Source organism: Pollicipes pollicipes, unplaced genomic scaffold, assembly GCF_011947565.3.
Source record: "Pollicipes pollicipes isolate AB1234 unplaced genomic scaffold, Ppol_2.1 Scaffold_4881;HRSCAF=5763_pilon_pilon_pilon, whole genome shotgun sequence".
Taxonomy (NCBI): domain Eukaryota; kingdom Metazoa; phylum Arthropoda; class Thecostraca; order Pollicipedomorpha; family Pollicipedidae; genus Pollicipes; species Pollicipes pollicipes.
In genome coordinates this window covers 12894564-12907959 of record NW_023596576.1, presented here as the reverse complement: position 1 = coordinate 12907959, position 13396 = coordinate 12894564, and the positions used below count along the sequence as shown (strand labels likewise).

General features: G+C 52.5%; 2 protein-coding genes across 2 annotated transcripts; both read left to right on the top strand.

The window, feature by feature from the left end:
- Nucleotides 1-129: 129 nt before the first annotated feature.
- On the top strand, nt 130-12772 carry LOC119101028 (endoribonuclease LACTB2). Its single transcript, XM_037224275.1, has 7 exons — nt 130-309; nt 7142-7326; nt 9090-9250; nt 9770-9872; nt 10454-10652; nt 11936-12064; nt 12453-12772. Exons 2-7 carry the CDS (start codon nt 7145-7147, stop codon nt 12600-12602), a joined length of 924 nt encoding a protein of 307 aa, XP_037080170.1. The 5' UTR covers nt 130-309; nt 7142-7144; the 3' UTR covers nt 12603-12772.
- On the top strand, nt 497-3983 carry LOC119101029 (ubiquitin-like protein 4A). Its single transcript, XM_037224276.1, has 2 exons — nt 497-581; nt 2835-3983. Exon 2 carries the CDS (start codon nt 2854-2856, stop codon nt 3256-3258), a length of 405 nt encoding a protein of 134 aa, XP_037080171.1. The 5' UTR covers nt 497-581; nt 2835-2853; the 3' UTR covers nt 3259-3983.
- Nucleotides 12773-13396: the final 624 nt, after the last annotated feature.

Below are 13396 nucleotides of genomic sequence, written 5' to 3'. Positions count from 1 at the left end.
ACGTTAGCTTGATTTTGCATACACCTTCTGGTACCACGAATGTAGCAGTTGCGTGGTTTTCGCCACGGGTCCTTAAGGGATTGCGTAAATTGAAATATCGGACGAGTTAAGCTTGAACGCCCCTGAAAATACTCCGCGGGCGTAACGCGAAAACGCATCCTGACCCGTGGACGTTGCCCCTGGTTTGTAGTGGGTTGTAATCGCGATGTTCTGTAGCTGAATTTCCTAGATTGCTTATAAGCGCGGCTGTGGCTTCCAGGTGGCTTTATTTAGCTCTCTTGACATCTAGACGGTACATCAAACTGCCAGGTGAGACGCCGGTTCAGGTGTTGTGTGAATGAAGTGTGAAATGTTGACCAAAGCGCGATAACCTTATTTTTTTAAATCACTGAAGTCATGAAGGAAGGCAAATGCATCCCTGAAAAAACGTTTGTAATTGCACGTACATGCCTGTGCATTGTCTAGCCTTTCAACCAACGGCATTGGCATTGTGTGACAGATTGGTGGTTGAGTTCATGGTCCAGAAAACAAGCATCAACTGAAAGGTGAAGATCACATCGGCCACATTCTTCATTGGCAAGGTACCTGCCTGAGCTGCCACCTACAATGGTGCAAGTGCATATGTCACACACAAGCAACTATTCTCTGAACCATAGGAACTGATGTGTGCTGAGGTTCCCCTAACATCAGGTTGTGATTTGAGGACAGCTGTTGGGGGAATTATGGGGAATATGTGGAATGATAATGGGGAATTTGGCCCTGGTATGCACCTGCTGCTTTGTATGGGACTGGCGATTTGTATGGACTGGGTGCTTGTTGTGGATTTGGTGCCTAATAGTAGAGGTTGGTGGTGCAACTTCAGATGGAATAGCATTTCCAATTATTTATGATCAGAGTGCTGAACAAGTTTCAATGGACAAGCGTCATAGTTTAAGGTTCCATCAGCTTCCATAGGCATTCTCTTGTCTTCTTTGAATTGTGTTTTGTCAGGAATTTCTGCACTGACAGGGGCACGGCTCTCTAAAACATTTGAAATACTGCAGCCCAGCCATGTCTCTCCTGTGACAATGGCATTACATCCAGCATGGCTTGAGGAGTAGAAGTTTTTCAGGATATAGCTGATGCTTCACTTCTTGGACAAGGCAGGTAGCTCATCATTGAACCAGCTCTAGCCGCTCCTGATCCAGTTTGCCGAACGTGCCCAAGATGATGTTACCATGCTCCAAAAATGGGTACGCTTTGGTCCTGTGCAGCAGTGCAGCATGTAAATGTTGATGCTGGCAAATGACCACCTCACGACCGCCAGCACCTGGCTGGCTGTCATCACCCTAGGGGTTCCACCCACCCTTTAGTGTGCTGGCTGCCGGGAATTTGGAAACAGGAAACAGCTCTAGATGGTCTTGATGACTGAGTGGGGTGGATGACCATGGTGATAACTGACTGGGGCACAGAGTTATCACCAGTTATCACCATGGTCACTGAACTGGGACAGAGTAATCTCCAGTCTGAAGCAAGTTGAAATGGCCCACAGCGATCAAATGGATCAAATGAGAAAACCGGCCACAGCACGCTTGCCGAATAAAGCGCTGCTATTTACACACCTGTCATGGATGCTGCTTGACAAACTCCTGTATACACTGCTGACTTCTGCGTGCGCGAACCTTTCGTGTTACACACTTTCCCGAGGAACATTTTATCACACAAGCTTTGGCCTGCTTGAAGTTTTACTTTACAAACTTTTCACGTTACAACTTCCCCCCTCCGTGCTCTATCTTGACCAACTGAAGGCACGCAAACCTTATCTTCCGAACAAGAGACATACAAAGTTTTTCTATGCACACTTGCCGCAACCCAGCGCTGACTACTGGCACGGCTTGTGATATGCAATTGTTTAGTTGCCGTTGCTCTAGAAGGTGGCATTCTCCAGAACGTGAATGGGGAAGCAATGCTTAAAACCAAAAATATTCGAATTGTGTCAAGATGAGAATCAAACAAATACTTCCGACGAAGAGCTTGATTGTGTGTTCACTACGGTCGTGTAGACTCGTTAAACCCCATTTTTAACCCCACCTGACTTTACTTGGACCACGCTTTCATCTGTTCGACCTCCACCAAAAGAAAAGAAAATGTCAACCCGTGTCAATGAAAACAATGTCGCTACCAAGCAGACCCTCGCGTCGCGTGATTACTTCTCATTCCCATACATCAAGTCGCTTGTTAACCACCGGCTGCCTCTGATCCGAATAAGGTGGAATACCAGCCAAGAGGACTCGCATACCGGATCCAACAGTTGTATCTCCGAGTCGATAAATGGCGCAACACCTTCAAAATAGCCCGCCGCTGGGATGGCCGACAGCGTCATAGCCATAGCTGCGTTGTCACGAGGGCGGACGCTACCCGAAACCAGACGGAGCACGACCGTCTCGGGCCTCAGACAGGCCAAGTGGAGGTACATCGGCCAACGCTGCTTCGACCGTGGGCTTGTCAACCGTCCGGTAGTGCAACGGTTGCTCGAGCAGCGATCTCCTTGTACAGCCTTAGGCCATTCCTAAGGGCCCCAGCGGACAATGGTGGGGAGACCCACATGGGTGCACTGTCCGCTGACGCACTTAGGAAAGACCTGCGGCTGTACCAGAACCTGCTGCACCACTGGCTGGTTGACAAGCGCGTGATCGCAGCAGCCTTGGCCATGTACATCGCCGCGTGACCTGTGTGAGGCTTAAAGCGGTCGTGTTACGTCTAGGTTTGGACGATGTCAGCAGTTGTGAAAAAGAGCCACGGCTTCGACGCTGTTGTTTACGGCTGGCATTTCTGAACAATCATCTTTGTTGCAGACAGACGCGCCAAGCTCACATGGAGATCACTGTAAAGATACTGCAGGGCGAGGAGTGCCAGGTTGAGGTCTCACAGGATACAACGATATCCATGCTGAAGACGCTGGTGGAGTCGAAGCTCCGGGTGCCCAAGCAGACGCAGAAGCTGGTATACCGTGGCAAGACGCTACAGGACGACGAGACTGTGACGTCGTCGCGCCTCACGCCCGGCGCCAAGGTGTTCCTGGTGACGATGAAGACGGCGGCTTCGGCACCTCCGACCGACCCGTGGGCGCCGCTCCAGAGCCTGGCCGAGCGTCACCTGGGCAAGGAGGACGCACCCCGGCTGCTCGCCGAGTTCAAGAAGAAGTTCGAGCTCCGACTTAGCGCCATGAGCATGGACGATATCCAGCGCTTCTGCGCCTCGGACATGAAGGAGTTTTGAGTGGGAACTCACGGGCGCACGGGATTTGTGGGTGGGGACGCCATGGACAAAGGAGTTCTGGGTGGAAGCGTGGCAGACATGAAGGAGTTCCAATTGGGAGTGCCGCTGACTGAAAATAGTCCAGAGAGCAGTGCCGCGGGCAATACGATGCTCTGAATATGTTGCTGCAGACAAGAAGAGGTTCTGAGCGAGTGACCGCGTGCGTAAAAAAGTTCTGACCGGGATTGTGAGGGACATGGATAATTTTAAGTGGGATGATTGCTGCCATGAAAGAGTTTTGTCGTGGGTGGCGTGGGCGTGACCAAGCTTCGGGTATGGGTGGCAGAAATGTGAAATATTCGTTAGCTAGGGGCGCTGAGCATGAATGCAAGTTTTGAGTGTGGATTAGTTGCGCGGCTTGCATGAGCCGGCGCTGCCAACCTTGCGTGATTTTAGGTGTTCGATCTGTGCTGAGTGATGTGCATGATATTGGGACATGATTTCAATACAACCTTAAATGGAATGTTTCACAGCTGAAGATATGAAAACCAGCATCAGATGTGATAAAACAAGCTCGCTTATAAATATCGGCATATTTGTAATACAACAGATTGCTCTAGACCACATGATTTCTCGGTTTAGCAAATATGTTCCTCGATATGTTATTTGATTACGTCATCGTGCCTTGCACAACATTGACTGAGAGGTAATTAACGGCCGTTTTATCTGGAAATGGTGCTCATGAACGCCGCATATGAATAACTCGACCATGAATGACGTTTTTGTGTCATGAATGCCTGAATGACCTTGAAATACTCTTCCCGAAAAACCCTCATCTTCGCTGGCGTGTAGCCCAGAACCTGGAGAAGGCTGGGTTCTCAAGAAGGGCGGGGCTGTGAACTGTGCCGAATGATCTTCAAGATGGCTATTTCGATTAAAAACCCCATAGAAATGTTGAACATCCCCTTTAACCGTCAGTCAGTTCTTTTTGCGTTGTGCAACGAATGAATTGGCCAGCCAGAAATCGATCCAGGAATTTTAAAGATACACCCTATGTTCGGGCACCAGTTTCAATGAATGGAGCGCTAACGCTATGCACAAAAACTGAGGCGCGTCAGACTCCCTTATCACGCGCCGGTGTCTAAAACCTTGTCTTGCGTCTGGTTTTTTTTGGGGGGCCAGGGTATCCTGAAGATAGCTCGGTTGTATTTTCGAACGCCACGGGCGCCCTTCAAAACCCCAACGTTATCCAAGGTCCCACGGGCGCTCGAAGTGAACTTCTGTTTCTTTGGATGCCTTTATAGCCCTCGTGGCGTTTTTAAACCTCGGGCGGGGGTTATAGTATGCCGGGACCAACGGCGTATGAACCACTTTAAAATTGGGGTCGGGCAGAATAACACTTTTAGTAAGTGCTAATATAAGCGGAGTGACCGCTAAAACAGCGCTGGTTCGCGCGTTTCAGGTGGCTGAACCGCTAGTTCAAGTAGCTTTAGCGCGTCTATAGCCGGACAGATGCCTACAACTACACTTTACTTCCGAATGTGGATCCTGAGAACATACAGTAACTAGCGACTCTTAGCGCACCATCGCATATTAACGGTAAATTGGCTCCAACCCGCCTGTATCAAGCAACCCGATCCCTAATCCTAGTTTGTTACCCACATTTCCCATCTTTCGAAGAGCGTTGGCTTGTCTGACAGCATCCAAAACAGAACCGCATTGGCTTTCGTGTTCGACAAGTGTCAGGAACACTTCTATTGAACAAGCGAGTCGGAAATCAGTGAAATCAACATGCAGCCAGGTGGCATGAAGGGAGAGGCGCAGATTCGCTGCCTTAGAGCAAGGAATGGTTTGCGTGTAACCAATCCGCACTTTACGATGTGGAGGTCAGATGGGATTATTGGTGACTTAACTTGCTTGACAGCAGCGACATGGCTGACAGCTCTTTGGCTGTTTGAAAAGGACTTGTCAAGGGTCCAGGGGCATGAGAATACCGCTTCATTTTCAAGACACCGAAGTAACGTAATGAAGTCTGTCTTGAAATTCTCTGCGCAATATTTGTTGCGGTTAGTCGTTTTTAGTCGGCGGCCATCGACCCGACACCGGCGGCTAGCCAGCTAGTTGTTTCTGTGAACAGTTGATTGCCAATGACTGATAAATGATCCCAGAATTGGTTTAACTCATGGGCTTGGAGTGGAAAACGTCTCCCGCATCTTTTCGAACGTTATCAAAATAGTAAAAATATATTTTAAAACCCGAGAGCAACCGAAGATTGCAAGCACTGGTGGGGAAGTTCCACCAACTGGAGAATTTGAAAAAACTGGAAATTCCCATGAGTTCTCAAGACCTCAGTAAATTTTCCTAGGCCGACGCGCCATGGGAAATTTCTGCCGGGCCTTGCCAGACAGTACAGTGCTCAGAGGCTGCTCGGTTCTCGTTTAGCATCTCGCTACCTTGCAAAATCGGCGATATTAAGTTTTGCTCGTTTCGCTGAAATTAGCCAAATTCATGTAAAAATCTGTAAAAATAAGTTGTACTGATTTTATAGGGTAGCGAGATGCTAAGCGGGACCCAAGCAGCCCCAGCGTTCATAAGACAAATAATTAGTTGTACGTAACTTCCGTACTGTTCCCCACTTAGACAATGACCTTCCCCGTGACAGTCAGCCACTGCGATAAGGTGACTATTTAAGTATACGTGAACACGTTCAAACGTTAGTAGCACATCGTAGTAAACACGTAATTAATTTTGAGGCTCTGCGAATCTGTAATGACGAACGAGTTCAATGGAGTGGATTTATGCATCTCAAATTCATGGCTTTTATCTGTGCGTATACCTTTTTCCCGGATCCTCAACCTCGCAGCCCTCCACAGTCAGCCAGCCGCAACGGTCCCCTGATCGGTCACCGATAGTCCGCTAGCCGGCTAGCTGGAAGCCAACCTTGTATGCGGCAAAGACGCTTCGCATCGAATTTAAATGCAGCGAACATTTGTCACAGCATCCAATTTCTCGTAGCAGACCGATTTCCGCATTAGCATAGGTATAAACAGCTGGTGATGACCTGTAACTTATGCTCGATGCCGTAAAAGTGATAGTGCCAGCAACTGAATTCTTACTGGGAACCCTGTCCGGGAAACCAAGTTAAAAATGGGTAAGAACCGCGTCCATCCTCCGCAAAGTAACTTTTTGTGAAAACAACTGCACAGAATGCCTCCATTTCTCACTCACAGTATTGTCCAGGCACACGGCAAAGTACGATCATCTGAAAAGTAGGGACGCATACACTCAACAGTCCTATGCAAGATTGAAGTCATTCAAGCGCATTTAAATGCCCACATCTTGAAAGCATGTTCGTAGAACGTCTAGATGCATATGCAGAATACGGCGCCCTGCAAAATATTCCTGACATGACGGCTTTTTCTCGTTCTGTCAGAATGGTGCTTCAAATTTCGATAACCGTCAAAAGTTGCATTCAAAATTTTGGAACTACGGAATGTCACCAATTTGCTTCAAACCTGGAAATGATCTTTGTCCATCATCGCTGGGCCGCAGGTGGCTGGGTATCCAGAACGAGTGGCTGCGTTGGACTTCCTCAGGGGGGGGGGGGGCATATCGGCCGCCCCTGCAGAAAGGACTGACACGCTCGCGTCTTCCGAGAACGATTTGCGTCGAAGTCGACCCGTGGCCAAGCGGCGGTTGCGCGCTACGCTTGACTTAACCCGCGCTTGCTTCTTCACGTGTCTGTTCACGTGAACACACGCTTCTCGCGAATCACGCCTACCGCGTCCTTTCAAGAGAAGTTAGCCGGTGTCGTCACGTGACCCGGCCTCAGTCAGCGATCGTCGTCACGTGACCCGGTCTCAGCCAGCGATCGTCGTCACGTGACCACGGTCTCTGTCGACAGGCGATGTTGATGCGCGCCGTGTTCAAGACGTTCGGCTGGCTCCAGAGCTGGCGCCTGCAGCCGGGCCTGACACCGCTGCCGGGCGTCGCTCAGCTCTCTGACGCCGTCACCCGCGTGCTCGCCTGCAACCCCAGTCCGATGACGCTGCAGGGAACCAACACCTACTTGATCGGCACAGGCAGACGGTACGTCCCGAGGTCTCGCAGCCCGTGACGGGTCAATGTCCCGAAAATGGACCCACGCTTGTGCTTTTCCCGATTCAGATCCAGGATTCTTCAGATGCTCACTGTTTTTCCCAGTCTAGGACCACTTCCGGCCGGTGGCAGCGGCCGCGTTAAAGGTCAGGTAACGTTAGAGGTCACGACAGGCTGCGCCGTGCATGGTGCTCACCAAGAGCTCGCCGTTAAATTCTGCTTTTGACCTGGAATTTAGCGATCTGATGGCATGGTCTGGCCCTTTCCAAGAACACTGCCTGGCATAGCTTTAGCATGTTTGTTTTGCTTTTGAAAGCGTAGCCGAAGCTTCCACAGATATTTGCACCACGCTGAAATGTGCTCCATAAATTTGTGGATCACAGACGAGTCCTTGACAATTCAGAGAATGCACACATTTCCTTTGCATACAAAAACATGGCTGCGAAGCGTTTTGTCAAATTTCAGTTAAGTACTGAAATAAGCGATCGTTGCAACTGCGGGTTGGATGTCCACTTCTAACAGGAGGTGAAGAGTTAGCTGGATGTCGATCTCTGTACCGCTCACAGAAGAGCCGAGGTGTATTTTTGTATGCCGCTGGTCGCTGGCTTGAGTGTGCATAGCACACAGTAGATGGTGTAGAATGTAAATGCCACATGTAAGGGCACCGTTGATGAAACCACCACTCGGATAGCTTGAAAAGCGCTTCGGCGCTGCCTCTCTGGAGCTCTCAGACGGGGTGCGTCGAAAACTATTGCCTCACAAATGGGAGCGCCGATTCTCAGGAGATTGTTGCAATTATCCCTGGAAATCCCTTTCGCTGGTAGATTGTTCCATGCCCACAGAGAACAAATCGCCAAACTGACCATGGGACGTTGGCCTTTAGAACCTGCGATGAACCCTGTCATCAAGGTTACCGTGGTTTGGTCCATTCCAGTGAACTCCATGCTGCTCCATGTGAACTCCATGAACTCCACGTCTTGAACTTGCTTATAAACTAACCAATCACAGGCCTGAAATCCAAGCTTGCCGTTAGTGGCATGAATGCATTAACTGTTGCACCGAGCGACGCATTCCCGCGCTATTTGAGGCTGGTTGCTATTTTTTGGCAATACTGTTCTGGTGCGATGCACAAGGTTACTTCTATCACTGATGCGTCGATGTTGGCATGTCAGTTTCAACATTCTAAGGGGAAACCAAGTGACTCCCGATTCACCCAAAATGTCTTCCCAATCGTGAAGTTGCGCGTTCCTAGTAGGACGGATGATATGACGCATGCGACTGGATAGGTCGAGAAGACAAAATTGTGCACCGGGGAAAAAACTAGGTGCATATGGCAGCAGGGTATGTACCTCAGTCCGAAGGCTTCATATTTGAAGGGCAGCTAAAGCTCCTTGCTCCTGCTCTCCCCCTCCACTTCCGGTCTCCCGGCTCTCCTTCGCGGTAGAATCTCCTTAAAACACGCCTTGGATGTTTTGTTGGCGGTGGGTGGGGCGCTTGTAACGTTCACGGTTCGATCCGTCAAAAACGGCAGAGCTGACCTCGTTATTGGTCTCTCTCACCAGTGCTTGTTGAGCTGCACATGTCGCACAGTCGTCACAGAATGACCAAGCGGAGGCTGGTTAACACCGGTGTGCCGTGTGATGACATGATCGGCGATGGCCGTGCGCCGCACGTGGCGGCTCCAGCCGGCGGATCCCGGCTCCCACCGGGGATACGCCGTATGGCGGCTGTGCGGCACGTGACGATGCTGGCAGGCGGATCCTCGTGGACACGGGCAGCGCGTCGGTGCCGGAGTACGTGGATCGGCTCGAGCGGGTGCTTCGCGAGGCGGACGCCGAACTGCAGGAGGTCGTGCTCACCCACTGGCACCCGGACCATGTGGGCGGGCTGGCCGACATCCGGCGCCGGCTCGGAGGTACGCGGCGCGGTCGGCGGCCTGCGCGTCCCGCTTCCATGCAGTGAGGCCGAGAAGAATCCTACCGACTGTGTATTACTAGACTCCTGGTATCGTGAAATATCTTGTGCGTGACTGTGGGCGTGGTGGCCACAGTGGCGGCAGGTGTTGAAGTAAGTATCACGGTTGTTCGAAAAAGTCAAGTATGCCACTCCGCTGGCGCGTGACCAACATTGCGGACTTGTTCAGCCGAGCATGCACCCGCGCCCGACTGACGTCGCCGGCTTACTGACGTCACCGTCTGATTAACGCTCCCGACACCTGCCGGAGAGCATGGGAGGAGTGCAATGCCCTCATCTGTGTGGACGTGGGGGCCGGGTAGCTACTGTTGTGCTTTGGCCGAACGGAAGCGTTAACTCCAAAGGACCAGCGGGGTGGTGTTGGAGTGGCGTCGACGTGCGGCTGCGTGCGGCCTTGCCATGCGCGCTGTCCCCCGAGCCCGCTGCATGGCTGCTTGTGACGCCGGTTCTGGGCTCCCAGACGTGCCGGCTCGCAAGTTCCCGCGCCCGGAGGCGGCGGAAACGCCCGGTGTGACGCTGCTCAGTGATGGCGACGTCATCAGCACAGAGGGCGCCACGCTCCGGTAGGTCCCGCTGTCGCCGATGCCAGGGGAGGTATCGTGCTCTCGCTGTTCGCGGCGACCAGTGAACGCGAATGCTTATGAGGCTTCCGACTGTTCTCGGGGAGTGAGGAAGCGGTTGGGCATCCTGATTGTGGGGTAGCAAGACTCCCTTTTTCCTGCATTTGGTACCGACCCAATTGTTGCGAAGCAAGACCCAGCCGGCTGGCCTGATCGTACTGCATTTTGACGGGCTTACGTCGCGATCTTGGCTCGATTCATCCGCCGTCCACCGCCGCCATCTTCGGCAGCTCTCGTCTATCCCGCGGAGGAGGGCTGGCCGGTCAGTGGGCTCGTGTCGCATTCGCGCCGTCGAGCCGCGGCGGGCCCGGGGCGCACTCGTCCGATGCATGTGTCGGGCTGGCCTGCCGCGGCGGCACCGCCTCCGGCCGTACTGGGCCGGCCCGCGCGAGACGCTGCCGGCCGCGGTACCGCTGTCTCCGGCCGTACTGGGCCGGCCTGCGGGTGACGCCGCCTGCCGCGGCGCCGGTGTCTGCGGCCGTACTAGGCCGGCCCGCGCGTAACGCCGCCCGGTGCGCCCTCAGTGTGGTGCACACGCCCGGCCACTGCACGGACCACGTGGTGCTGATGATGAGCGAGGGCGGCGTCCTGTTCAGCGGCGACTGTGTCCTTGGCGAGACGACGGCGGTGTTCGAGGACCTGGCCGACTACATGGCCTCGCTGCAGCGGCTGCTGGAGATGGCGCCCCGCGTCATCTACCCCGGCCACGGACCTGTCGTGGAGGTAAGTCTGCGGGTCCCCGTAAAGAGCAGCGGCTCTGGGTGGGGCATGGGTGCGATCCAGGTGCTCATGAGTGATGCCTCCTCATGTGGGACCAGTCTCCTCAGCTAATCCATTCCTGAGATTAATACCGTTTCTCTTGGCTTTATTCGCTGTTGATGATAGTAAATGTTGAAAATATGGGGATATTTTGACGTTTTGGACACAAGCTTTCGTCGAAACCTTATGTAATGATCGAGCAGTCAGTATATGTGTTGTGTTTGCTGTGACGGATACAATGCAGCCGTTAGTGATTACATTGTTCGGTCGTGACACGTGCCGGTGGTAGAAATATCAATATATCGATTTTTGAACGTCTCTTCATCTATCGGCGAGGAGTAAGGTCTGAAGAAGTGCTCTAATCTGCATGTAATGTCGTTCACAGTAGGCCATTCGATAGGGGCGCCTGGGCACCTACCCCTCTCCTTATCAAATTTTGACATGTATGGATGTGGATGTGAATAAATGGTGACGATAAAAAATTGAAATAAACATACAAAATTAAGTAGAATGAAAACATGCGGCGTTATACGTGATACGTCATGGGAGAAGAAAAATGGTGCGCCCTAAAAAAACAGCAAGAATGTGTAAAACCATTTATAGACACTCAAATAAACGTTCTATGGTTTCAGAACATAAACGTATTATGATGGGCCACGTTACGGGCATCTGACCCTTTTCTGACTTGTGATGGCTGTAGACTACAACACAGGGCCGAGGAACATATAATGAGGGCATCATATATAACCTTGACTAAAACATTTCGAAGCGACTTTGTTGGAATACCGTAACAATGCGGCGTGACAATATGGCATATCGTTTAAGCATGTGTCTCCAGGTACCAGCTCCCGATGTAAGGATGGTGGCCCACGTCATGGCCCATGTTTCCCAATGTAGGCTTACATGGCACACGGAGAGCACATCGCAGCTGTCCACCGAGTCACTTCCATCAGGCCGTACAGCGCTATTGTAGCCTCGGAATGCTTTCTAAGGACGCGTGCTGGAATGGAAGGGCAGTGCCGCCACCGCTCGATCATTATGGCACGGCTATGACCTTACGTTTTGTTGACGTTTGATGTCCGTGGAGTTAAAACATTGAAACAGGCAACAAATTCCTTTATTTTTATGTGCTTTGACTTATCACTCACATTCTTTAGGGTTCCGGGGTTTCTCCTCTTTCCCAAATGATTCGGCCAAGTGGTCTTGAGAATGCTGCAGTCTTGCGTCTGAAAGTGCGTCTTCTCCAGAATCCGGTGGAGAAGATCCAGCACTATATCGACCACCGCCTGGAGCGGGAGCGTCAGCTCATGACGGCGCTCCGAGCCTCTGACCCCGACGCTCGCACCGTTGCTGAGCTGGTGAAGACCGTGTACACGGTAGGCCGCGTCCGCATCCCGACCTGGGCGGGTAGTCTTTGTGGATCTGGCCCCACATTGAAATATTGTGATAAGACATCGTAGCGCACTGTAACCCCCGGTAACGCATTCTGAGGCGTTTTGGATGGCGTGGTCACCGCATAAGCAAGGTATGATCTTCTACTCACTCAGATAGAGCCGACTGTTTTGCCATAACTTTATGAAGGCAATGAGAGCCACAAAATCATGGCTTACAGTACATAAGAACGTGGACTGGGCTTTGTTATTAGTCGGTAGTGTGATGTTGATTTCAGCGGCGAGAAGAGATCCGTCCAATTTCACATCTTGTTTTCGATATTCGTAGCTCGGTTAGAACTCTAACATGCCTCGCAAACTCTTGTTGTTTCAGGACATCCCCTTCTACATGCGACGTCCCGCGTCCGTGAACGTCAAACACCATCTCGACAAACTGGTCAAGGATGGCGCTGTCGCTGTGTCCGAGGGCGAACGATACTCGCTGGTCAAAGACGGGGAGTGTTCTGCAGGGGAAAGTGGTTGATGACATCAAGGTGATGCTGGGGTAAGGTGAGCTGGCCGAACATACTCATCCATCTATCATGGCCGCCGAAGTGGTAAGGTGGCCACTGGCCATGGGCGAAACGTGTCAGCACCCGCCGAACGGGTGCGCGGTCTCGCCCGGCACATGGTAGTCACGCTAGGGATGGCTGGCGCGCGGTCTCGCTCAGCACATGGTAGTCACGCTGGGGACGGTCGGCGCGCGGTCTCGCCCAGCACCTGGTAGTCACGCTGGGGACGGCCGGCGCGCGGTCTCGCCCAGCACCTGGTAGTCACGCTGGGGACGGCTGGCGCGCGGTCCTGCCCAGCACATAATAGTCATGCTGGGTAAGGGCTGGCTGGTACCTACACGCTGCTCAGCTCGTGTTCTGCTGAGCTCGGCCGCTGCTCAGCTCGTGTCCTGCTGAGCTCGGCCGCTGCCCAGTTCGTGTCCTGCTGAGCTCGGCCGCTGCTCAGCTCGTGTCCTGCTGAGCTCGGCCGCTGCTCAGTTCGTGTCCTGCTGAGCTCGGCCGCTGCTCAGCTCGTGTCCTGCTGAGCTTGGCCGCCGTTCAGCTCGTGTCCCGCTGAGTTCGGCCGCTGCCCAGCTCGTGTCCTGCTGAGCTCGGCCGCTGTTCAGCTCGTGTCCTGCTGAGCTCGGCCGCTGCTCAGTTCGTGTTGTCTCCCGGCATGGTGCGACACATGGAACCGTCTCTCCAGCACGGTCTGTGGCGGGAATGACTGCAGTCGGCAGCTGTGACGAGTCTCGGCAGTGAGGTTCAGTTGTCAGACTATGGAGAA

Coding starts and splice junctions, on each gene's coding strand:
- LOC119101028 (XM_037224275.1), top strand. CDS start 7,145: ATGTTGATGCGCGCCGTGTTCAAGACGTTCGGCTGGCTCCAGAGCTGG. Junction 7,327..9,089: donor TTGATCGGCACAGGCAGACG/GTACGTCCCGAG, acceptor CGATGCTGGCAG/GCGGATCCTCGTGGACACGG. Junction 12,065..12,452: donor TGGTGAAGACCGTGTACACG/GTAGGCCGCGTC, acceptor TTGTTGTTTCAG/GACATCCCCTTCTACATGCG.
- LOC119101029 (XM_037224276.1), top strand. CDS start 2,854: ATGGAGATCACTGTAAAGATACTGCAGGGCGAGGAGTGCCAGGTTGAG.